The sequence below is a fragment of the Triticum urartu genome, chromosome 4A, assembly GCF_056163025.1.
Source record: "Triticum urartu cultivar PI428250 chromosome 4A, HENAU_Tu73, whole genome shotgun sequence".
In the NCBI taxonomy this organism is placed as follows: Eukaryota; Viridiplantae; Streptophyta; class Magnoliopsida; order Poales; family Poaceae; genus Triticum; species Triticum urartu.
The window spans coordinates 13,467,187-13,492,688 of NC_141876.1; the positions used below are offsets into that span (position 1 = coordinate 13,467,187).

Sequence of the window (25,502 nt, forward strand, 5' to 3'; positions counted from 1 at the left end):
AGTGGCCACCCCCACTCAGGCACCCGCCACGTCCGGTTGCGGCTTGTCGCTCTCCGCGGCGAGCTGTGGCCACCCGTGCCCCGTCCTCTCCTCACCTCTTCGGCCGCCCCGGATCCGCTATAAGAAATCTCACTCTCCGCACCACTGGCCAGGTGCGCACTCCCATCCCATCGCATCCGTCCCCCCCCTCTCTCCCTGTTAGCAACTCCTCCGCCCGCCTCTCGCCGGATCCGCCGTTTCTCAGGTGAGACCCCTCCCTGCCCCGGTTGATTGGGTCTGAATGAATTTGTGGGAAACGGCTCCAGTTTTTGCTGGGTTGGGATCACAACTGTTCTAAGCCAATTGTGAGTACTTTTCCGTATCGGTTCGATTGATCCATGGCGAAGAAGGAAATTGGGACCTCAGAGCAGAGTATGATGTCGTCCTGACCAAACTCCAAACGTGGAGATTAGTACTGACTGTTGTCGCAGAAACGACCCAAAGTCGACAGTAGGAACGTGTGGTTCAGATACAGCTAACCTTTTTTTTTTTTTTGATATAGTATCAGATACAGCACCTCCAGTAATAACGAAGTTACCTTCGATATTTTTTTCGTTAAAAATGTAAGGAGGGGCAACATTCATCTTTTCACACGAATTACGGAAACGTGTCATCAAAGTTGAATACTCCCTCCGTTCCGAATTACTTGTCGCAGGTATGGATGTATCTAGATATATTTTAATTCTAGATACATCCATTTCTGCGACGACTAATTTGGAACAGAGGGAGTAGATATTTGTCTAAAAAAGAAGTTGAACAGAGAGAGCACGACTGCAATCTTTGGCATTTTTTTTTTTGCATCGAACGGCACCTCTTTGCTGAATCGGTGCAAGATACGCGGCCAGAACGGGGATACGCCCCGATACGCCAGGGATACGCGTATCCTCTGATGTATCCTTTTTTTTAGACAATGCTTGTTTTCTTAATTAAAAAAGGAAATAAATAGTAATGGGCTGTTACCACTTGATCCAAAGCCCATCAGCGGGCTGCCTTATATCAACGTCTGATCGCGAAAACAAACCCTCACTTACATCGTCTCATAAAAACCCTCACTTACAACTCTCGCCGATCTCTCCGCGCCGCCGGCAGCGACGCAGCGTCTCGCCGTAAGTCTCCCTGTCTCCGTCCATCTCCATTTCGCAGGCAAGTCTCAATCTTGCGTCTCGTCCATCTTCTGCTGGACTGCTACTATATCTGATCAACTGCCCGTCGCCGTCTGCTGGATTAACTTTTTTGATCGATTCCCCGGTGGTCACTAGTATTAATTTAGTTCATAATATCTACTAATCTGCCGCAACATATTGCCTGCCTGCATCTACTAATCTGTAGCTTGTACAGGAAATGGCCGCGCTGCAACCGTCGTTCTCGTCACTAATGTCTATGAACAATAGCTGCAACACCATGAAGTTCCCCAAGACTGCACTTTTGCCTGGTTTCGGTGGCATTTCGCGTCCTCAAGATGTGCAGGACAGGAGTGCTAGCCTCACCTGTTCAAGGCCTAAGGCAGTTTCAGTGACTGACCAGTCAGTAGCAGAGCCAGCAAAACCCAGGCAAACCAAACACACAGTTGATCCTGCTGCTCCAGAATTTCTGCCGCTCCCGGCATTTGAAGATTGCTTCCCACGGAGCACCAAAGAATGCAGGCATGCTTCCTGCTTTTGCTTCGCCTAGCAACTGTACTGGGAGTGTGCCAATATTGTTGTGTTCTAATGTATCAGTTTTATCTTATATTTGCCATGGTTATGCTCTGCAGTGAAGTCGTTCATGAGGAAACAGGCCATGCCCTGAAGGTTCCATTTCGGAGAGTCCATTTGACCGGAGATAGCGGGCATTTCGACACATATGACACCAGTGGCCCACAAAACATAAGCCCAAGGCTTGGTAACTCACTAGCCTTATCTCTTTTGCCATATTCTCTGTTCTGAACTATGTAGACTGTTTGTACTAATAAGCCATAACATCTAGATCAGCTGTTCAGTATGAAATTAGACGGCGTGTTTGTATTATCGCTCTCATGCAACCACGTACTCCCTCCGTTCCAAATCACTCGTCGCAGAAATGGATGTATCTAGAACTAAAATACATCTAGATACATCCATACCTGCGACAAGTAATTTGGAACGGAGGGAGTATTTGTTTTGGTGCCTTGAATTGCTCTGATGTTTCCCTTGTTGTGTGTTAATAAGTTCATCTTATAGTCAAATAATGGACAGTTTCATTGTTTCAACAGTCGGATGGTATTGATCAGATGCCTGGTTTTGGACTTGGAAAATAGTTGAAAAGGCAAAGTAGACGTATTAGTTTTTATGATCATATACCGGATATCTCTACAGATATTCTTCTAATGTTTTCTTAGTTGTAGTATTTCAAACTGTTTCATTCTTAAGTTTACCCTAGTAAGCACATTGGTTGTGCTTTGCGGAGAGATTACCCTTGCTCCTTCAGGAAAAAGTAGTTTCCTCCTGTATATTCTCAGTTAAAGTGTTGTAGAAGAAAACTGATGAAGTATCCAGGGAAATGTATTAGGTCCCTCGGAAAGTTAGATAGCATAAAAATAGCAATATAATTATTTTATCCATTCAATTGAATAGATATAGTTTTTCTGTGTCAAGCTTTTTGAATAAGTTTTAAACTCTTGAATAGATTGTGTCAAGTTTAAAATTCAAGACATTTAAGTTTGTTTGTAATAAGCATGCGTTGAACTTTTACAGGACTTCCAAAGATAAGAAAGGAATGGATTGACAGGAGGGAGAAGTTGGGTAGTCCTCGATACACCCAAATGTACTATGCTAAGCAGGGAGTCATAACAGAGGAGATGTTGTACTGCGCCAAACGTGAGAACCTTGCTCCTGAATTTGTCCGGTCAGAAGTCGCCCGTGGGCGAGCCATTATCCCTTCCAACAAGAGGCACCTGGAATTGGAACCCATGATTGTTGGAAGAAACTTCCTTGTAAAGGTGAATGCAAACATTGGGAACTCAGCTGTTGTGAGCTCCATTGAGGAGGAAGTCCACAAGCTCCAGTGGGCCACAATGTGGGGAGCAGATACTGTCATGGACCTTTCAACAGGGCGCCATATCCATGAGACCCGGGAATGGATTATTCGTAACTCCTCCGTTCCTATTGGAACTGTTCCGATTTACCAAGCACTTGAGAAAGTTAATGGTATTGCTGAAGATCTGAGCTGGGAAGTCTTCAGGGACACTTTAATTGAACAAGCCGAGCAGGGTGTTGACTATTTCACCATCCACGCTGGTGTGCTGCTTCGTTATATTCCTCTCACAGCAAAGAGGATGACCGGCATAGTTTCACGTGGCGGATCAATCCATGCAAAATGGTGCTTGACGTATCACAAGGAGAACTTTGCTTATGAGCACTGGGATGACATTCTTGACATTTGTAACCAGTATGATGTGGCATTATCTATTGGTGATGGCCTGAGGCCGGGTTCCATTTATGATGCTAATGATAGCGCTCAGTTTGCAGAGCTGCTGACTCAAGGGGAACTAACTCGCCGAGCATGGGAGAAGGATGTGCAGGTCAGAATAATAAGTAGGAGTGAAGTTGAACTTACAGAGTTGTTTCCTTTACAATATCAATATTCTAATATGTATAGTCATGGTTTATGTTTGTTTTTCATTGCAATAATCAATAACAGGACGTTCTAAATAGGCTTTGAGTAATCAACCTTCGATATAAATTCTGCTCACAGGATTGCTAACTATGTTATCCATTCAAAACTGTAGCTTGGTTTGTGCATAAGATTGAAGTAGATATTTCGAGTAACAGGTAAATAGTATAAACAAGATATTTTTTCCAGTACAGTTGAATATGATTGCCAGATCGACAGATTATATATTAAATGTAAAAGAGCACTTCTATTAGGATATATGTTTGCTGTTTATCATCCAACATTTCTGCATTTTCAGTTAAAACAGGATTTCTGCACCGGTACCTAATGGGTCAACTATTTTTGAAACATTGTATATACAACCATATTCATTTATAGTGCGGCGTAGCTTACTTTAATGAATAGGCTAAGCTTGTATAGAGATTAGTCGTCAGAAACCAACTCGTGAGAAAATATTGAAGACATAATATTCGAATTCTTGATTGTAAAGTGCTTTAAGTGATGAATCATTTTTTTATGCTCTAGTGACTGACAGTTGAACTTAGAACTGTACTATGCTCTGCATGATGAATTGTTTCTACCTGCTATGTCATTCAATAGTAAAACTTGGGAGCTGTCTTTCTGATATTTACACTTCTTAACTTCTAGGTGATGAATGAAGGTCCTGGGCATATTCCGATGCATAAAATTCCTGAAAATATGGAGAAACAGCTCGAGTGGTGCAACGAAGCACCTTTCTATACGCTGGGTCCATTGACAACTGATATTGCACCTGGTTATGATCACATCACCTCAGCCATTGGTGCTGCCAACATTGGGGCTCTTGGCACCGCACTTCTTTGTTATGTAACACCAAAGGAGCACCTTGGGTTGCCTAACAGGGATGATGTTAAGACAGGTGTGATATCCTACAAAATCGCTGCTCATGCTGCTGATTTGGCAAAGCGTCACCCCTATGCACAAGCATGGGATGATGCACTAAGCAAGGCAAGGTTTGAGTTTAGATGGTTGGACCAATTTGCTTTATCCCTGGATCCAGTTACTGCAATGTCTTTCCATGATGAAACATTACCATCTGATGGTGCTAAAGTAGCACATTTCTGCTCTATGTGTGGTCCCAAGTTTTGTTCGATGAAAATCACGGAGGATATTAGGAAATATGCCGATGAACATGGTTACGGGACAGTAGAGGAAGCTGTGAGGCAAGGAATGAGTGAGATGAGTGCTGAATTTTTGGCAGCAAGAAAAACAATTAGTGGCGAACAACATGGTGAAGCTGGAGGGGAAATCTATGTGCCAGAAAGCTACGTAGTTCAGAAATAAGGTCAGTTTGTTGTGTATTTTTTAACGACTGTCTTGCAAGTAGGGAGAGGACGCTCATAAAAATTTTCCCCTTTGGGGAGACTATACATGATAATAATACTGTTATTCCCCCTACATCTGAAATATTTCAGAAAATAAAGCACAATTTAAATTTGGAGCCACATATGTTTTTTATCCTCTAGGTAATAATTCTAACCAACGATGATCCCATCAGTTAGAACATATCGTAATTGCATTGCATGATCTGCTTGATCATAGTTCTACATTGTGATGTCATGCAATGGATTAGTTCCATTTGCATAGAGAGTGTGAAACTTTTCCAGCACTGAGCAAACTTTATCTTCTTTTAAAAAGTCAGTGTCGAATTAAACAAACTGTGTTTTAGAATGGTCGAATTAAGCAAACATTTAGTAGCACGATAATGTGGTTGAATGATCCATTCATTAAATTCGAACCAATTACATTGACATCATAATGAACTTTTATTGAAGTGACCTTTTCCAATTATAAGTTTAAGGCAGTTAACAAACCATGATTATCGTTGACTTGTATAATGTACCAGTGTGAAATAGACAATGTTTTGTATCTCTCTAATGTAATCTCTGAATTCAGAAATACAAACTTTGTGCAGATGTCCTTGGCAGCCGTCTGATCCAAGTGATGCAGATTTGGTGGCTAGGTCGTTTGTCAGCAGCACTTCTACCATCTTCTGTTAGGAGGTGGTAAGCAGGATATATGCCTCAATAAAGCTACTGCTGCTTAGCGTCAGTTCTTAATGTCATTATGGATTATGGGTTGTAATAAAAGTGAACTCTATGTTGTGTTACTTATGTTATAATTGTCTTTGCATATCATTATGGGATTGCTAGTGATGAAAGTTGCACCAGGGGTGCTTGTATTCCCAACGATCTTAAGGCCCCTTGGCCTGGATTGTTGCGATATGGGCTGAGAAAGTCCCTTTGAACCTGAACAGGATAATGCCTGCGAAGGGAGTGTGCATTTCTATTTTCATGTTTCCCAGGATACACTCAACCCTCGACATTCTGGAAATCGAGGGACCAAGTTTTCCTGAATGTGTGGAGCGCACCCGCTGGATATGCATGTTTCCTACTCTGACGCAACATGGTAATGTACACGATTTCTTTAACCAGCATACTTATTGGCATTTCTCCAAGAGGAGAGGATATTTACAGGCATAGTGTTATCATGGAACACATCAAATTTAGTCATCATGGAACACATAAAATTTACCCATCACAACTTTTTTTTTGAGGAATCCCATTACATCTTGGAAAGCATTGACAATGTCCTGTGTAATTTACTTTTTACACCTATTCATGTACATATTTCTATAGTAGAAGTATAAAAGATGCAACTAGACTGACAGATTGGAATGGTTATGTACATGCCACTTGTCAGTTGAGAACAAAATCAACGGCAGAACTCTTTCCGACTTGATTATGTGAAATGTGTCTACTAAGAATTATTTTGTAGAGTGACTGAGATACTGCTTATCGTGAACTATTCCTTTGGTTGTTCCCATTGTGATTGTCAAACATTTTCAAATACATCATAAACTTTAAACATTCATGCATACATAACTGTGTATCTACATTGTAAAACTTGGCAGCACTTTAGTGCTGGACTGCTGGGCCTGCATAGTTTATGACAACAAGTCTCCTCCCAAAAGTTAAGGCATTTCATACTTGTTTGATCTGCTGCTTAGTTCACGACCGCAGTTAGGCATACTGGAGAAATATGCCAAATCGGCGCACACCTGTCAGCTGTGCAAGCATGGTGAATAGCACGCATAAGTTTGTGATGTATCTATTATCAACCATAAAGGCCCATATATTTATCCTTGGATGCCATTGTATTGGCTAAGAACATGATTTTAGTTTTACCTTCTGATGTGTGAGACACATATTTCTTAGTCGATTTATTGCTTGCCACTCCACTTCTTGGCTGTGAATTACATGACCCAACCAAAATACCATGACTGACGCCAATTGTTGAGAGAATTGTGGGTAAAACACGTCACAAAGGTGGTGCTGGTGGCTGGGGTCTTTCTGAGTTGATAGTGGATTTCGGGTCTGCCCTCCGATGTGATTGTGCTGGTAGGGTGTAGGTCTTGAATTCTACAGGGCTGCGCTATGCACATTTTTTTTCTGATACGCAGCTCTAGTTTTCACTGTTGTTTTTCACCTTTGAAGTTCCATACAAAGGGATTCTTCACAAGTTCAGGTGTTAACTTGTACTTGTTTAATCTATATTGATATGTGCCCTTCCTATTTATTTTGGATGCATGGAACAATGCAATGTTGCTTCACCAAATTATCTACCTTGTGTTGCTTTGTATATTAATGTTTTCCCCTTGACAAACTTCAAATGTGAATTCAGGAACATATTTTAGAACTTCATGCTTGGCCCAAAATATTTTATAGCTGCATAACTCCAAAGTATTTTTGTTTTGTAAGAGGAAGATGTGTATTTTACTTATGGGCCATGGGGCTAATAGAAGTATGGCGCAACTCGTGTCAAACCACACAAACCAAACATGCCTGAACAAAGACTGGTGATACCTTTCCTTTTTCGCATAATTTGGCTAGCTTGCCGCAGTGTGACAAGCCTAACTAAACACAGAGCCATAAGTGTTATTACAAGCTTAGTGAAAAGACCGAGGGTACTTGAAGCACAATTTTCTAATGTCTTGGAACACACTGTTCGCATGATAATAAACATTTTTTTTCTGAAACAAAATGTTCGCATAATAGTAACAACTGTAAGTCCATTAGAAGCATCAATTTCTGGTGTGATTGAACATATTACTTGTGAAAAAACAGGCGTGGGAGCGCAACAATCACCACGAAGAATTGGAACAAATCCACTTGGTATGCATCACAAAAAAAAAGAAACACTTGCTATGAACAACAATTCTCAGCTCTTTTATTTAAGGAAATATATATCTACAACGAGGCAACTTTCTCTTCCGCCCAATGATACCAAATGGGGTGATTATGGCTAAAGTCGGGTGCAGAAAAATGCCTATAAACAAAACAAATGGAAACAGAGAAGCACACACTTGCAATGGAAATGTATTGGCAAAATGTTAGTAAAATAAAAGTTCATTAGAAGAAATTATGCTCACGGTGGTTGAGGCATGTGTGGTTTAGGGAAATATGTATACAATAAGAATCACACATCGGTAGTGCTTGCTGCAAAATTCCACCACCATTGGCACACATGTAAATAAACAGTGAAGCATAATTGCATATAATGAATACGTGGACAATATCCACCATATTATTGTCAGTACATTGGATACATGATAAATGGAGGAAGCTCGTACTCAAGAACGGAGGCAGAATACAACTGGAAAACCATGGAAACATGTGAGAAATGATGACATTATGTGGAAAATATTGAAATAATGACAACGCAAGACTATGTGCAACACATAACAACAACAACAACAACAACAACACCAAAGCCTTTAGTCCCAAACAAGTTGGGGTAGGCTAGAGGTGAAACCCATAAGATCTCGCAACCAACTCATGGCTTTGGCACATGGATAGCAAGCTTCCACGCACCCCTCTCCATAGCTAGCTCTTTGGTGATACTCCAATCCTTCAGGTCTCTCTTAACGGACTCCTCCCATGTCAAATTCGGTCTACCCCGCCCTCTCTTGACATTCTCCACACGCTTTAGCCGTCCACTATGCACCGGAGCTTCTGGAGGCCTGCGCTGAATATGCCCAAACCATCTCAGACGATGTTGGACAAGCTTCTCTTCAATTGGTGCTACCCCAACTCTATCTTGTATATCATCATTCCGAACTCGATCCTTCCTCGTGTGGCCACACATCCATCTCAACATACGCATCTCCGCCACACCTAACTGTTGAACATGTCGCCTTTTAGTCGGCCAACACTCAGCGCCATACAACATTGCGGGTCGAACCGCCGTCCTGTAGAATTTGCCTTTTAGCTTTTGTGGCACTCTCTTGTCACAGAGACTATGTGCAACACATAAGAAAAATAAAAGAAGCGCAGATAGCACATGGAGTATATATATCAATATAAACAACGAGGACTATAGAAATATGGCGGGTAAAGGAAGCATGTATATTGTTGTGTGCAATAAACCATTTATACGAAAGAATCATGTGTATGAAGCAAAGGAAGAATGACCATTAGAAATAAAAATGCAAGAAATAATGAAGCATGTTTGGCCATGCTGCAGTCTTAGGGCATACTAGAATAAACGGAAGCACTCCGCAATCAAAATTTGCTTCTACTGAAAATGAATTTTACTTCTAAAGAAATACCAGCTTGCATGTTTGATAGACATACATATTAACACAATTGAGATATGAAAAAAAATATAACGAAGCAAAGTGAGTGAAAAGAAACATGCCCTCGCGTCGTCCTCCGAGGGCGACTAGGGTTCCTGGCGTCGCCGCCACAACATTGCCTCGGCGACGTTCCGGCACCACCGGGAGAGAGGGGAAGAGAGCCCCCCTCCTCCTTATTCTTCTCCAGTCTCCCTCCTAGATGGGAGGAGAGTTTCCCCTCCGGTCCATGGCCTCCATGGCTCCCGGAGGGCAGGAGCCCTCCGAGATTGGATCTCTCTCTGTTTCGCGTTCTCGTTTTCTGACGCTTCACCGTTTCTTAAATTCCTGGAGATCTGTAACTCCGATGGGGCTGGAATTTTAACATGGTTTTTTCCTGATATTATCTTTCTTGCGGCAAAAGAAGGAGGTCAACCGACTTACGAGGTGCTCACAAGCCACCACAGCGTGCCCATACCCCCTGGCCGCATCCTTTTGGCTTTTGGCCACCTTGGGCATCGTCTTGCGTTGATTCTACTTCCCCCAAATCACATATATTCCAAAATAAATATCCATAAATTTTTATCGTGCTTGGACTTCGCTTAATATGGATATTCTGCGAAACAAAAAAAATGCAACACTCAGGAACTAACACGGGGCGCTAGATCAATATGTTAGTCTCAAAAATAATATAAAATGTTTTCAAACTTATATAAAGATGTAAAATATTGGCATAAAGATGTAAAATGTCTTCCTTTCGTGTGGGTACGCAACATGGTATCCCTGTCTGTTCTCGCCACCTCTGCTCGAGGACCCCCTCTCCCGATAGCTCCTCTCCTCATATTGCTTGCGCTCATACTCCCTTTGCCATTGTTGTGCCTTGAGTTGTTCCCTGAGGTCCCTTTCCTTCTTTCTCTCGATCTCATGTCTCAGATCCCTCTCTTCTGGCCAGCCGCCCCTAAACTTCTCCTTATTTGGGGAGATAACTTCCCCCTTCTCTCGCCGGTTCTGCCCACCAGTGCGGGCATCCCCGGGATGATCAAATTGCGCATTCAGACTGCGCTTCACTGGAACATTACGAGCGCGAGCATGGCTGTCCTGCTCCCTATTGTTGCCATCAGATTGTGAACTCATAAAATTGCTAGTACTGGCATTATTGTTTTTTCCTCCTTTAGCCTCCACCTTGGAGCCAGTGCTCCTCCCCGGTGATGCTCTTAACCAGCCCCCCCATTGCGCTGCTTTGTCAACCAGAGGCACACAACACCCGTTTTCATGCGCCCGCACTCAAAGCAGAAGTGGGGGATTTTTTCATAGTGAAAATCGTACCAAGTACCCACTTTGTCCTCTTGAGACTTTTTGAGGAGGAAGCCACGCACGAGAGGCTCCAGAAGCATGATCCGTGCTCTGACACGCAGCTGGTTTCCTCGAGCCATGCCGTCCTTGTCAACATCCACCTTCACGACTTCCCCTAGCCAATTGCCCAAAGCCTTGCCGAACGCCTCTGTCCTCTTGCCCGGTGGTAGATCAACAACTTTTACCCACACATCTATCCGATCAAAGACCATCTCCGATGGCCTGACATTGCTCTCATACTCCTTCAAGGCCAGGACATTGAAATCATATTGCCAAGGGCCATTATTCATTGCATGCCTCCAATCCCCTTCACTACCAAAGTGCACGACGAAGACGTTGTCGCCCATGTCCCAGAACCGAGCCTCGTGGTGAAGACCCCAAGCCCTCTGCATCGTTTTCTCTAGCACAGTCCTGTTAAGCGGTCGCGGAGAGAACGCCTTCCCCCCCGCAGACCACTTCATGTTCTTGGGCAAGATCTGATCTGGTTCCTCAAAGACGAAACCCTCCGCCTCCTTGTCCAACAACACCATCCCTCCCATCCTAGCTGAGAGGCTCGCGGTCGGATCCGGCGTTTTACATGTGATCGGGGAGTTAGAAGAGCCCCCGCTCGTAGCTTTGCCCGGGGTCGCTGTCGCCGCCGGGTTTGCCTTTGTCGTCGGGCTCGCCGCAAGGCGCCCCTTCGCCTTCTCCGCCATGGCTCGCACCTTGAAGGAGGAAGGCTACACCAGTCCGCGCCGAGGGAGACGCAGTCGCCGCCCCAGGCACCACCGTAAACTCACCACCCCCGTTACCAAAACCCTAACCCTAGCGCCGTCTGGGAGATCGCCTCGCGATCGCCCTTCAGTCGCCGCTTAACGTTTCGTACGTGGTGGACCCAAATGCGCGTTGATGTTGACTTAACGTACAGTGATGGCACGCTTGGTGGTCCGTATCATCACCTTTCCTATGGATGGAGAAAGGTCGGCCGCAGTCAACGGCGCGCACGACCCCCTCATTCCGCACGGCCAAACGTGCCGCACCCCGTCCCATCACATCCCCACCGTCCGTGGAGACACGCGTCGACCGATCCACCGCGTCGCGGGCTTCTCTCTCCCATTTCCCTCGCCCTTCTTCCGCTCCTTCCCACCGAAGCCACCACCGCCCACCCCTAAACCCGACCCTCCGCCCGCTTCCAGACCCTTCTCGAGCTCGCTCCCGCCTCTCGCCATGGGGAAGAGCCGCCGCGGCGCAGGGGGAGGGGCGAGGGGGCCCGCGCCGGCGGCGAGCGCGAGCGACGTCCAGCGAGCCGCGGCGGCGCTCGCCCTCGCCGAAGCCGCCGCCCTCCACGGGTTCGAGGTCACCGACGTCGGTACGTGCCGCGCGCCGCGACCGACCCCCCTCTCTCTGTCCCGTTTCGCGCCGCCATTTCGGGCGACATCCGCTCCGCGATCCTCCATCTCCCTGACGGCGGCGTGCGTTCCTGGTTTAATTTCCTGCTCGTCGCGCGCCCAGGTACCGGCGGCTGGTCGCCGCAGATGCAGTTCCTCCTCGCGTGCTCGCAAGGCGACCTGCGCCGGGCCAAGGGTACGATCCTCCTCCGTGATGGCGTTGTTCTGGATAGGGTTTTAGCCGTGGTTGGTTGCTACTTACAGTTGCAGTATATGATATGTAAGTTGAATAGTTGATGGTGCTGCTATGTGCTATGTGATGGTCTGCTCGCTTTAGTTGATTGATTTTCCTCTTGTGGGGGTTGTTTTCTGTACATTTCACCATCCGTTTACTGAGCGTCTTGATCTTGTTTCATGCAACATTCTTGTCGGAAATTGGATCATGTATGAGGATGTGCCTTAGTTAACGTGGTTCTGTTGAAATCTGGGTCGCCCTGAAGCCTTGGTAAATGGCATGGACAAGGATGACAGGGAGTCGCTTGCCTCTGTGAGGGTCGAGGGCTGTGGGGCGTTGCATTCCGCAGCAGGCGCGGGTGATATGGCCATCTGCAGGTACCTGGTGGAGCAGCTTGGATTTGATGTCGACTCGGATGCTAGCTCTGGTACGTACGCACGCCTCTCTGAAATACTAAATCAAATGCTCCAATGTTTCTTTCCAGTTCTTGTTTCTGGGAACCAAGCTACTGCTACTTAATACCATACGATGCAATTCGTAGATGGAATGTGAATTATTGGCATTAGGAATTTCCTTATTTGTTCATCTCTCATGCTCCGTCCATCTGCTCGTGCTAGGGCCAGTTAATTAAATTCTTACTGTTCAAAATTCAGAAGAAAAAAAAATCTTACTGTTCAGTTTATTACTTCGCTTCATATATTTTTGTTGCATAATATTAGATTATGATAGCGAGACCTGATGACTATAAGATTTCCTTCTAAACATGCTTGTGAATGCAGTATTAATTATACCATTTTGTTTATATGCACCTGCAAATGTGTGTGTCTGTGAGATTTCAGTCTTCAGTATTGCTTGTGATATGATGCTGAGGAAGTGCAGACAATGGCAGTAGATTTCTTAGGCCCAACCAGTTGCTATTTGACTAAAATTGCTTGATTGTAATTCTCTTGGCAGGTTCGACACCCTTGTCTTTCGCGGTGGCGCATGGGGAAATGACTGCTGCAAGGTATTTTCTTGAAAAAGGTGCTAATCCCAACACAAAAAGTTCCTCCACCGGCACGACTCCTCTGCATGAAGCAGTAGCAACAGGTGTCTATTTCTTCACATTCTGCTCTGTAAAAGTTTGTTGCATATATATGATGTCATATTTCTCTGTTGAGTTGCTGTCCGATTGTGTTATGAGGTTGACCGTCCCAACTTTGTGTTTATGATTGGGATGCAGCCCGGGAGTGATAATACGGAAGTGATGGTTCCACTACATGACTTCTTTAGAAAAAAAGTCCCAAAATGAATTTGTCCAGCAATTGAAAACCTTCTTGTCAACATGTTGTGAATACTGATAGGATATAACTATTTAAACGGTGTGGACGCCTCCTTTCTTGCTAGGCTGTGATGAAATTACACGACTGCTGCTATCGAAAGGAGCTAATGTTGAGGCACCTTCTCCTCATGGGACACCTCTAGTTGCCGCTGCAGCCCATGGGAAGTTCAATGCTATGAAGATTTTGCTGGAGCACCATGCAGATGTAATTAGTAAATTGATGTTCTTCCACTTGAGCTTACTTCTTTTTCTGCATAGCTCAAGTTTTGATGCGTATACAATCCCTAGAATCCTATTTGTTCAACATATATGGGACCTGGGAAGTGACTTGTATTTTTTCAAAATAAAATTGCAGCCGAACAAAGTCTCATGGGACTTTGGTACACCCCTGACCACAGCACTCTATGCTACTCCTGACAGAATGAATGAGTCCACTTGCTTAGCGTGCGTGAAACTTCTTGTCAAGGTGTGTGTGTGCAATTCACATTCTGCACATTTTGGTTGCTTGATGGAATCTCATGTCGGAAGATACTTTTTCATATCTCCACGTGTTTTATGTTATATCTGTTCACCCACAGGCTGGCGCGGATGTCAATTGTACAATTCCTGAAACTCCATTGGCAATAGCAACTAACAATGGTTTAACCACATGCTTTAAATACTTGTTGGAGGTTGGCGCCAATATCAATGTTCCAGCTAACCAGGTGAATTATTTTTCTAATGTATGTTTGTTCTTAAACCTTGATACTTGATGCTCTAACACCATTGTTGTTATCTCTGGCACTTGTTGCATAAACTTGTCCTGGTGATGAATATTATGTGATGTCTCATGGAAATCTTGGAGTGCACTCAAATCATATTTCTTGTTTACTGCTCCTTCAGTGCATATCGTAGTATTCAATATGTGAGGTTCAGTGACGTTGAGACAAAATCATGGAGAGAAAATCAGTTTAGAAGCCCCAGTAGTCCTATCCAAAAAGTAGGTGCTCACGATTTCCAGCACGGAGGTCATCTGGACGTAATGATCCTATTGCTTAGATCTGTTGCTGTTCCATTGTATCATTCATGACTTCACTTTTTAATATTTGCAATTTCATGTTTAGCTTAGTGTTAGAATTGTAGGCGCCCAATGATGTTACGTTTTTACTAGTTCCATGCGAAATTTTGGATCCAGACATATCACAAGCCCAAGAACTGTTTGCTTTTGCTCACACTAGTTGTCTGTCATGACATTATGTTATAGAGGAGATTGCATAAATTATATATCTTTGATTTTTGCAAAAATCTTCTCGTGTCATTTTTTTGCACTCACAGCCCCTGTATTTTCCTTTTTTGTATCCTCCATACACTGACCTGCTTGGGAAACCCCTCTCACACACACATATGGACATTGAAGTGATGGAAAACAATAGTGAAGGGTTATTGCAAACAAGAAACTGTCAGCTGGGAGTTTCCGATGTAGGAGTGACAAATGGGGACATTAATTTATGTGTTCGTTTTTCTTTTGGTATAAAGTATAAACTGGTATCAGCCTATCAGGTGTCTCTGGTTGCCAGAATTTGGATGGTTGGGACAAGTCTATACAAGAAGACGCAATAATCAAACTCTACTCATCTCTTTGATGAATAGATAGAGCACTTTGATCCGCTTTCAAAAATAATAGTCAGAAAGCTAGATAGATAGTTTCCTAGATCCTTCCATTTTTGGGACATAACTATAGGATGGAAAGCTAGATATGAGATTTGATCCATCCATCAGAGTAGCCACACCTTTCTGATAAATGGGGGACATTTGGAATCATTTCATCGAGAACTGGGAAATTTACTCTGCATATTAAGAGTGGGTAATGTACAGAAGTAATTCGTATCCTTGTGTTAGAATGTCATCTTAGTTCTGTACAGTTAATATGTCATCAGCTGTTTCTATTAATAGGAGAAATAAGACAGGTTATTCTGCCTTGGTACAGTTTTGCAGCATCTTAATATAAGTTTTGTTTAATGATTTAGGTTAAGAAAAGTGACAGTGATAGCAAAGCTCCACTGAAATCAAGCGGTGCAAAAGCTGTTAGGGGGAAGAACTATGTTGCTGCATCAAGATTGTGTTCTGAGGTATATTGTTGTGCAATCATTTTCAATGGCCCTCTTACTGAACAAGCTGTTGGGAGAGAACTGTTATTTTATATTGCTAATACATCACAGTCATGGACATTAGATGAGAATATAGCACTTGGCATCCTATGAATGTACATGTTCCCACTACTGGTTACTGATTCCCACATCTAAGAACGCCTTGTTGTGCTTCTAAATAATTGACCTGTATAGCTGCATAGGGTCGGGAGTTAATATACCAGCAAATCCAAGTTACTGTTGATTTGTGTCTTGTGTTTTGACTAATTTTTATAACCACTTTTTAAGTGTATATCATTAATTTTTAACAATATTTCATTACTAATAAAGGAATGTATTTATTTTAACTGGTTCACTTGACTACTTCTATCCTATTTTCGGCCGGGTTTCAGCTATTAACTTTGATCATTCTGAAGTTATAAAATTGAGCTGGGTTGGCTCGCTAGCTCACATGCACCCAGGTGAAAGTAAATTGAAAAAAATAGAAAAAAAACGAGGAAATCTAAATTTTTGTGTGAAGAACATGTTATAGCTGTGTACCTTTTTTGTGATAAAAAAATGACATTCGAGTTTTTTTTTGTGTGTGTGTGTGTGTGGGGGGGGGGGGGGGGAGGGTCAGTGCTATAGAAAGGCTATTTTGCATGTTTTTTGCTGAAGTAGGCAAGGCCTTACGAAAGGACGGTACAATTCCCATCCAAGGTTTACATTTATAGTGAAAGCTCTGCCCATTCATTTGGATTCGAGTATATCTTGGCATGTATCCTGCTGTTTGAAGAAAACCATGTTTTTTGAACTAGTTCGGGAAATAAGACATCCGTTATTCCGGCATTTTACAGCCTGTGGCATCTTACTTTTCTATTTAATCTTGGTACAAGTTCTCTTAATAATGTAGGGCAAGTCAAGTGACAAAGATAGGAAGGCTCGGCTGAAATCACTAGGTGCAAAAGCAGTTGAGGGCAAGGACTATGCCGCCGCATCAAAATTTTACACAGAGGTATATTTTGAGGCAGTTATATTCAAAAACGCTGTTACTGAAAACCCATTGGAAAACACTTTTATTTCTGTATTGCTAATGTAATACTGTATCATTAACTAGTTAACACAAATGGAGCAGATCATGGTTCTTGTTTTACCCCGCAATAAACAGGTTGTGCTTCGTGGTCTTTTAACATTTGGTTTGGTGCAGGCAATCAAGCTGGATCCGGCTGACGCGGTGTTGTATTCGAACAGGAGCCTTTGCTATCTGAAGTGTGGTGAAGCACATGACGCTTTGATTGATGCCAATGCTTGCATAAGTCTGGACCCTAAGTGGCATAAAGGTTACTACCGGAAAGGAGCCGCCCTTATGTCTCTTCTGGTAAGAATAAATGTTTTTTTTTGCTGCTTTATACATCACCTCCGGCCCTGTAGAAAATCTTTGAACGATGATTTCATTATTAGGAGTACAAAGAGGCCTCTGATGCGTTCTCGGCTGGAATGAAACTGGAGCCTAACAACAAGGAGATGCAGGAGGCGCATAGGTACAATCCAGTTCATTCCTTCTATAGCTATTCTTCAACGGTTGATTAATTAAATTACCTTTAAACAGTAGTGATATTATGGACCATGTTTTATGAACCTTGGTGCTCGTATGATGGTTTCACATTTTATGAAAGTGTTACGTTGCTGGCCGTATGTTTGTGCATGCTGTACTGTGGCATATCATTCCTTTTGCGACAAAAAATAGCATTCCCGTCTGATTTTCAAACAAAGGGACTACGAAATGGTTGTGTGAAGATGGAACAACCTGGAGCATTTATAATCCCATTGGCATCGTGTCGTGTGTAATGATTGAGATTTCTACTTGTTTCCTGTTGGCAATTTCAGGGAGGCAGTTGAGGCAATGAGGAAGGAACAGTCTGAGCCGAGTCTCTACGCACTGGATTAGTTCTTCAGGAGTGCTTCTGCTTCCACAGTAGTCTTTTTTGAATGTTCGTTCTGTGTATATATACCTGTAAAAAGGTAGAACGTACTTGTGTAGTGGTTTTGCATGTTACGATCCAAAACGCTCTTTGGATGCTGGGAGCTCTTATCAGCACATGAAACTGTTACCAAATGCCGCTCGGCAGTCGGCATGTCTTCTTTTTTCTGCGTGTTTGATGCAGTTTGGATGTTTTCATTGGTCCTCCGCTCAGGGCTTGTAAGAGCAACTCTAGCGGATCCTGCAGAATTTCGATTGCCATAAGGACATTTGTTGGGTGTGTCTAGGGCACATCTAGATGGGCTCTAGTTATTGCACATCTAAATGAGTGAATCAAGCATAAAGAGAAAAGGAAAAAAGAGAAAGAAAATATTCACACGAATCTCAATGTAAGATCAATGACATATGACTTAGATGTGCAATACTTATGGCACATCTAGATGTGCTTTAGCAAAACTGACATTTGTTAATATTTATGAAGGCTAAAACGGTTGAAGGCAAACACAGCTAACAAGGTAGAATTCTGGTGCTACATTTTCTTTCGGTACTGCTATAATTGTATTTTTTGGGGGAGCAAAATCAGCTAGGCTTTATTAAACCGAGGTAATGTTTACAGGTATTACATATGGATCATGAGGAGGACCTAACCACAAATGTCTACTCTGTGGAAGGGAAACACCTAGCCTATACAACTTATGAGCTTCAAAATTAGAAGCTTGAAATTCATGAACAAAAGAGCATGAAATAAAAGATTTCTCCATCTCCTTAATCTCCTTGACGACGACACCATAAGATCCTCTAGCCACACAATTGATATTTTTCACCACTTGCAATTTGATGCAATATGAAGATGGCGCATCCCAAGTCTTCAGCCGACGATAGAGCATGCAATCGTCTTAGTGAAGTAGGATCCACCGATCCATGAGTGACCAGGACTGATGACTCTAAAGCCCAGTTTTTGTCAGAATCTGAGGATTCTCCCAGAATTCGACCCCTATCCAGTTTTTTCCAGAATTTTTTAGCCCCATTTGTTCTACAATCCTATCTAATTAGATCCTAACTAGATAGAATTGTAAAAAAATGGGACTTAAAGATTCTGAGAGAAGTTGTGTAGGGGGTGGATTATGAAAGAATCTCTAGATTTTGGAAAAGAACTGGGCCTAAATATGTGCCATCTCTGTCACAGCAAATTGCTGCAGCCACCCCAATATTATGGTTCACAAATACTCCCGCGTCAACATTCATCTTAACACATCCAACAGGATATGGCCTCCATCTCTTCTCCCCCTGATTTGCAGGGCCAATGTTTGGCGTCAGCAAAGGGATAACTTGATCAAGTTGTGAAATAGAACTCGTCACAACAAGGTGAGTGGAAAGGGGGCTTTGATGTATACCCTCATGGATGAGTTTTCTTGCCGTCCAGATTATCCACAACGTTACCGTCATACGAGTTAGCTCCTCATGCGGCAGAAGCTTCATCATGGAGAACAACCAATTTCATGCGAGTGGTTCCGAAGTGGCTATCATATGTTCCAATAGCACTGGATCAACCAGAGACCACGCACATCTTGCCATCGTGCACTCGATGAGATTGTGACGCCATGAATCTTGCATACCACACATGCAGCAATTATTGTTCCTATGTTTCCGAACATCTTCCGTTGGAACGACTAAGTTCGAATTTTTCGCGTCCTGAGGGCGTGACTGGAAGCTAGGTCGTCTCAGGGACCGAATTAGCGCCGATTCATCCCCAGACCGTTATTTTTTAGCACCCTGGGGCCGAACGGCTGGAGATGCTCTTAGTTTTAGATTTATCAAGTCCGGCTATACACACACAAGCTGTCTCTGCTACACTTATTTTGGGCACACACTCGATGCACCCCAACCCCACTGCGTTGAAGTGATAGCTGCAGCAGAAGCAGCTCGACATCACTCGGCTCACCCAGTGCACCAACACATGCCACTATGGAGATCGTCACGCCTCCCCGGATTCTCCGTCGTCATCCGCAGTCAACGGCCCTCCCACTGGCGCCTCCGCACCCCGTCCCGTCGCATCCCATCCATCCGTCGCAGCCTTCTCTCTCCCACACAGAGGCCTCCTTTCCTTCCCATAGAAGCCACCGCCCCACCGCTAAGCCCGACCATCTGCCCGCCCGCTTCCAGGGCCTTCTCGAGCTCTCTCCCGCCATGGAGAACGGGAGGATCCCTAGCGGCGCCGGAGGAGGATGCGCGAGCGCGAGCGACGTCCAGAGAGCCGCGGCGGCTCGCGCCCTCGCCGACGCCGCCGCCCGCCTCGGCCTCCAGGCCACCGTCACCGACGTGGGCACGTGCGCGCGCACGCGACCCCCTCCGCTCTGTCTCGCCTCACCATTTCGGGCGAGTTTCATTCGGTCTACCATGGCCCCTGACGTGTTCCTTCCTGGCCTCCCGCTCGTCGCGCGCGCGATCTGGGTAGCACCGGCTGGCGGTGGCCGCCGCAGGAGCAGTTCCTCTTCGCGTGCGAGGACGGCGACCTCGACCGCCTCAAGGGTAAGACCCTCCTCCGTGATGGCATTGTTCTGGATTAGGGTTTACCTTAGCCGTAATTAACGTGGTTCTTTTGAAATCTGGGTCGATCGTCTTGAAGCCGTGGTAGATGGCATGGGCGAGGATGACAGGGAGTCGCTTGCCTCCGTGAGGCTCAGGGACGTTGGGGCATTGCATGCCGCAGCATCCAAGGGTGATGTGGGGATCTGCAAGTACTTGGTGGAGGAGCTTCGATTTGATGTCGACTCCGAGGCTGCTAATCCTGGCTCTGGTACGGCCGGCGCCTCTCCCAAATACTACTACTGAATCAAATGCTTCTGTGTTTCAGTTGAGTTCTTGTTTCTGACTGGGAAGCAAGCTAAGCAAATACTACTTCATACGGTACAACGCAATTCATAGACATAACGTGAATTATTGGCATTCCATCTGTAGGAATTTCCTTTCCTCATTTGTTTCGTCTCACATATGCGGGCCAGTCAATTAAATTCTTACCATTCCGATTATTACTTCGTTTTAACATATTTTTGTCGCGTAATATAAGCTTGTGCTAGTGAAACCTGGTGATTATAAAATTTCCTTCTAAAAAGTAAAAACATGCTTGTGAATGATGTTTTGTTATGCAGTATTAATTATACCACCACTTGTTTATGTGCACCTGCAAATGTGCGTATCTCTGAGATTTCAGTCTTCAGTATTGCTTGTGATATGCATCCCTTCATATGCTGAGCAAGTGAAGAAGACGGCAGTAGATTTCTTAGGCCCAACCGTTTGTTATTACGGTATGGCAGGGTGTCAATGTTTGACTAAATTGCTTGATTGTAATGCTTTGTTGGCAGGTGCGACGCCTTTGTCTTTTGCGGTGGGGCATGGGGAAGTGAATGCCACAAGGTATTTTCTTGAAAAAGGTGCTGATCCCAACATAAAAGATTCCTCCAACGGCACGACTCCTCTGCATGAAGCAGTAGCAACAGGTGTCTATTTCTTCACATTCTGCACTGTAAAAAATGGTTGCATATGATTTCATATTTCTCTGTTGAATTGCTGCCCGATCTGGTTATGAGGTTGACCATCTGAGTGATAATACGCAAGTGATGGTTCCACCACATGATTTTTTTAAATAAATATCCCAAAATGAATTTGCCCCGCAATTGAAATTCTTTTTGCCAGCGTGTTGTCTATACTGATAGTATATAACTATTCAAACTGTGTGGATGCCTCCTTTCTTGCTAGGCTGTGATGAAATTGCACGACTGCTGCTATCGAAAGGAGCTAATGTTGATGCACCTTCTCCTCATGGGACGCCTCTAGTTGCCGCTGCAGCTCATGGGAAGTTCAGTGCTATGAAGATTTTGCTGGAGCACCATGCAGATGTAATTAGTAAATTGATGTTCTTCCATTTGAGCTATTTTTTCTTCATAGCTCAAGTTTTTATGCATATACAATCCCTAGAATCATATTTCTTCAACATATGTGGAACCTGGGAGGTCCCTTTTGTTTTTCAAACTAAAATTGCAGCCGAACAAAGTCTCATGGGACCTTGGTACACCCCTGACCACAGCACTCTATGTTACTCCTGAAAGAATGAATGAATCCACTTGCTTAGAGTGCATGAAACTTCTTGTCAAGGTATGGTGTGCTGTTCACATTCTGCACATTATGATTGCTTGAGGGAATCTTATGGTGGAAGATGCCTTTGTATTCTCCATGTGTTTTATGTTATATCTGTTCACCCACAGGCTGGTGCGGACGTCAATTGTACAACTCCTGAAACTCCATTGGCGGTAGCAACTAACAATGGCTTAACCACATGCGTTAAATACTTGTTGGAGGTTGGCGCAAATATCAATGTTCCAGCTAAGCAGGTGAATTATTTTTCTAATTTATGTTAGTTCTTAAACCTTGATACTTGATGCTCTTAACATCATTGTTGTTGTCTCTGACACTTGTTGGATAAACCTGTCCCGGGTGATGAATATTATGTGATGTCTCTTGGAACTCGAGTGCATGCAAACCATAATTTTTGTTTACTGCTCCTTTAGTACATCTCGCCGCATTCAATATGTGAGGTTCAGTGACGTTGAGACAAAATCATGGAGTGAAAATCAGATTAGAAGCTCCAGTCGTCCTGTCCAAAAACTAGGTGCTGACTAATTCCACCATAAAGGTCATCTGGACGGAACGATCCTATTGCTGAGACCTTGTATCATTCATGATTTCACTTTTCAATATCGGCAGTTCATGTTTAGCTCAGTGTTTGTAGGCGCCCAATGATGTTACGTTTTTACTAGTTCCATGAGAAATTTTGGATCCAGACATGTCACAAGCCAAAGAACTGTTTGCTTTGTCTCCCACTGGTTGCCTTTCATGACATCATGTTATAGAGGAGATTGCATCAATTATGTATCTTCGTGTTTTTGCAAAAATCTTGTCCCGTCATTTTTTAACTCACAGCCCTTGTATTTTCCTTTTTTGTATCCTCCGTACCCTGGCCTGCTTGGGAAACCAAGCAACCCTCTCTCTCACACACATGGATATTGAAGTGATGGAAAACAAATGGGGACATTTATGCAGTGTTTCTTTTTGTCGGTATAAACTGGTATCAGGTGCCTCTGGCAAGTCCATGCAAGAAGATGATGCAATAATCAAACTCTACTCATCTCTTTGATGAATAGATAGAGCACTTTGATCTGCTTTCAAGAATAATAGTCTGAAAGCTACATAGATAGTTCCCTAGATCCATCCATTTTTGGGTGAAGATTATAGGATGGAGCTAGATAGGAGATTTGATGGATCCATCAGAGGTATACAGTGTAGTAAACGGGGGATATTTGGAATCATTTCATTGAGAACTGGGAAACTTACTCTGCATATTAATAGTTGGGTGATGTATGAAAGTAATCCATATCATTGTGTTAGAATGCCATCTTCAGTTCTGTACAGTTAATATGTCATCAGCTATTCTTATTACTAGAAGAAATAAGACAGGTTATCCTGCCTTAGTACAGTTTTGCAGCATCTGTAATTTTTAACATATCTTAACATAAGTTTTGTTTAATTATTTAGGTTAAGAAAGGTGACAATGATAGCAAAGCTTCACTGAAATCAAGCGGTGCAAAAGCTGCTGAAGGGAAGAACTATGTCGCTGCATCAAAATTCTATTCCGAGGTATATTGTCGTGCATTCATTTTCGATGGCCCTCTTACTGAACAAGCTGTTGGAGAGCACTGTTATTTTCATATTTGCTAAGACATCACTAAGTGGCAGTCTTAAGAATATAACACTTGGCATCCTACGAATGTATGTGTTCACACTCTACCGGTTACTTATTCCCACATGTAAGAATGTTTTGTGCTGCTATAATTGACAGGTATAGCTGTGTAGGGTCAGGAGTTAATATACCAGCAAACGCAAGCTACTGTTGATTTGTGTCTTTTGACTAATATTTCTATCCCTTTTTAAGAAGGTTATTAATTTTTTACAATATTTCACCTTGAGCATATCTATGCATGTATCCTGCTATTTGAAGAAAACCATGTTTTTTTGTACTAGTTTGGGGAATAAGACATCCGTTATTCCGACATTTTACAGCCTGTGGCACCTTATTTTTTTTATTTAATGTTGGTACAAGTTCTCTTAATAATGTAGGACAAGTCAAGTGACAAAGATAGGAAGGCTCGGCTGAAATCACAAGGTGCAAAAGCAGTTGAGGGCAAGGACTATGCCGCGGCATCAAAATTCTATACCGAGGTAAGTGCTGTTACTGAAAAACCATCGGAAGACACTTCTATTTCTGTATTGCTAATGTATCATTAACTAATTGACATTAGCTGGGAACTGATTTTTAAACATCCTTCCTAACTTACATGTCTGCGCCATGTACTGACTAGTTTCACACAGCTAGGTTACAGCTTAATTAGGATTTAGGAATCAGAAGTTGGGAGTGATTTTTCCCGCAAACAGAAAATAACTGAAATTCTCCGAATTGGATTTCATACTCCACCAAAGGGAAACAGTCATGGTTGATTTATCTGTTTTGACTTAATTTTTATTTTTCGTAAGTGCGTAAATCATTATTTCTTCAAATAAATTTGGATAACATTTATAACTGATAAAATCTCTTTCTTTTGTGCAACACATTCTATCTGACGCTTTTAACTGGTTTAGTGAGCTGTTTCCGTTTGATTTCTGAACTAGGTTCAGTTCTAAAACTGTAACCGTGCCACTTAGGTTTCCGATCACACGCTAGTTTAGCTTCACTTATCGTACTAGGTTCTTGTTTCATTCAGGAATAAACAGGCTGCGCTTCGTGGTCTTTTAACATTTGGTTTGGTGCAGGCAATCAAGCTGGATCCGGCTGACGCGGTGTTGTATTCGAACAGGAGCCTGTGCCATCTGAAGTGTGGTGAAGCACATGCCGCTTTGGTTGATGCCAATGCTTGCATAAGTCTGAACCCTAAGTTTCCTAAAGGTTACTACCGGAAAGGAGCCGCCCTCATGTCTCTTCTGGTAAGACTATAATCTTTTTGCTGCTTTATACATCACCTCCGGCTCTGTAGAAAATCTTTGATCCACAATTTCATCATTAGGAGTACAAACAGGCCTCTGCTGCGTTCTCGGCTGGAATGAAACTGAAGCCTGAAAACGAGGAGATGCAGGTAGCGCATAGGTATATATTACAATCCTGCATTGCATTCCTTCTGTAGCTGTTCTTCAACGATTGCTTAATTAAATTGCCTTTAAGCAGTAGCAATGTTATGGACCGTGTTTCTACGAACCTTGGTGCTTGTATGACGATTTCACGTTATGAAAGTTGATGTTACCTTGCTCGCTGTTTGGTATAGTACATATTATACTGTAGCACATATTTCCTATTGCGGCAACAAAAACATAGTTTATAGCTTTCTGTTCAAACAAAAGGAGGACTATGAAACGAAACCGGATGGAGCATTTCTAGTCCCATTTCATCGCGTTTAAACGACCGGCATTTCTAATCGGTCCCTGTTGGTTGGCATTTTCAGGGGGGCGGTTGGGGCGATGAGGAAGGAACAGTCCGAGCCGGGTCTCCGCGTACTGGATTAGCTCTTCAGGAGTGCCAGTGCTGCTTCCACGGTAGTAGTTCTTTTCGGAATGTTCGTTCGTTCTGTGTGTATATACCTGTAAAAAGGTGGTAGAATAGTGTACTTTGTGTGTTAGTGGTGGTTTGCATGTCACGATCCAGAATGCTCTTTTGCTGGAACCAAGCAGTTATCATCGATGCCTGAAACTTTTACCAAATGCTGCTCGGCAAGTCTG

At 43.4% G+C, this 25,502-nt stretch overlaps 3 protein-coding genes across 4 annotated transcripts; all 3 read left to right on the forward strand.

The window, feature by feature from the left end:
* On the forward strand, positions 1-6,895 carry THIC (thiaminC). Of its 2 annotated transcripts, XR_015600097.1 has the most exons (7): positions 1-244; positions 1,378-1,682; positions 1,793-1,920; positions 2,751-3,577; positions 4,318-4,993; positions 5,624-5,714; positions 5,880-6,895. XR_015600097.1 is itself a non-coding variant. In XM_048713200.2 (6 exons), exons 2-5 carry the CDS (start codon positions 1,381-1,383, stop codon positions 4,990-4,992), a joined length of 1,932 nt encoding a protein of 643 aa, XP_048569157.1. In that variant the 5' UTR covers positions 1-244; positions 1,378-1,380; the 3' UTR covers position 4,993; positions 5,624-5,846. The 2 variants fall into 2 exon arrangements, 1 of the variants encoding a protein (XP_048569157.1); XM_048713200.2 differs by lacking the exon at positions 5,880-6,895 and having other exon boundaries at positions 5,624-5,846.
* A 4,873-nt stretch (positions 6,896-11,768) lies between these two features.
* Positions 11,769-17,850, forward strand: LOC125553403 (uncharacterized). Its single transcript, XM_048717189.2, has 12 exons — positions 11,769-12,023; positions 12,167-12,238; positions 12,543-12,704; positions 13,232-13,366; positions 13,664-13,803; positions 13,954-14,064; positions 14,177-14,302; positions 15,605-15,706; positions 16,617-16,718; positions 16,911-17,081; positions 17,165-17,244; positions 17,591-17,850. The coding sequence occupies exons 1-12, from the start codon at positions 11,882-11,884 to the stop codon at positions 17,649-17,651; spliced, it is 1,404 nt and encodes a 467-aa protein (XP_048573146.2). The 5' UTR covers positions 11,769-11,881; the 3' UTR covers positions 17,652-17,850.
* A 1,807-nt stretch (positions 17,851-19,657) lies between these two features.
* Positions 19,658-25,484, forward strand: LOC125554504 (uncharacterized). Its single transcript, XM_087517481.1, has 12 exons — positions 19,658-20,011; positions 20,140-20,213; positions 20,311-20,481; positions 21,047-21,181; positions 21,441-21,580; positions 21,726-21,836; positions 21,947-22,072; positions 23,274-23,375; positions 23,856-23,957; positions 24,546-24,716; positions 24,797-24,876; positions 25,229-25,484. The coding sequence occupies exons 1-12, from the start codon at positions 19,872-19,874 to the stop codon at positions 25,287-25,289; spliced, it is 1,413 nt and encodes a 470-aa protein (XP_087373607.1). The 5' UTR covers positions 19,658-19,871; the 3' UTR covers positions 25,290-25,484.
* The last annotated feature ends 18 nt before the right edge of the window (positions 25,485-25,502 follow it).

Bases quoted from the DNA above. Each gene is read 5' to 3' on its own strand.
- THIC (XM_048713200.2), top strand. From the start codon at position 1,381: ATGGCCGCGCTGCAACCGTCGTTCTCGTCACTAATGTCTATGAACAAT. The intron at 1,921-2,750 runs GTAACTCACTAG...GAACTTTTACAG, and splicing joins AAACATAAGCCCAAGGCTTG to GACTTCCAAAGATAAGAAAG. The intron at 3,578-4,317 runs GTCAGAATAATA...CTTAACTTCTAG, and splicing joins CATGGGAGAAGGATGTGCAG to GTGATGAATGAAGGTCCTGG.
- LOC125553403 (XM_048717189.2), top strand. From the start codon at position 11,882: ATGGGGAAGAGCCGCCGCGGCGCAGGGGGAGGGGCGAGGGGGCCCGCG. The intron at 12,024-12,166 runs GTACGTGCCGCG...TCGCGCGCCCAG, and splicing joins GTTCGAGGTCACCGACGTCG to GTACCGGCGGCTGGTCGCCG. The intron at 16,719-16,910 runs GTATATTTTGAG...GGTTTGGTGCAG, and splicing joins CATCAAAATTTTACACAGAG to GCAATCAAGCTGGATCCGGC.
- LOC125554504 (XM_087517481.1), top strand. From the start codon at position 19,872: ATGGAGAACGGGAGGATCCCTAGCGGCGCCGGAGGAGGATGCGCGAGC. The intron at 20,214-20,310 runs GTAAGACCCTCC...ATCGTCTTGAAG, and splicing joins CGACCTCGACCGCCTCAAGG to CCGTGGTAGATGGCATGGGC. The intron at 24,877-25,228 runs GTATATATTACA...TGGCATTTTCAG, and splicing joins GAGATGCAGGTAGCGCATAG to GGGGGCGGTTGGGGCGATGA.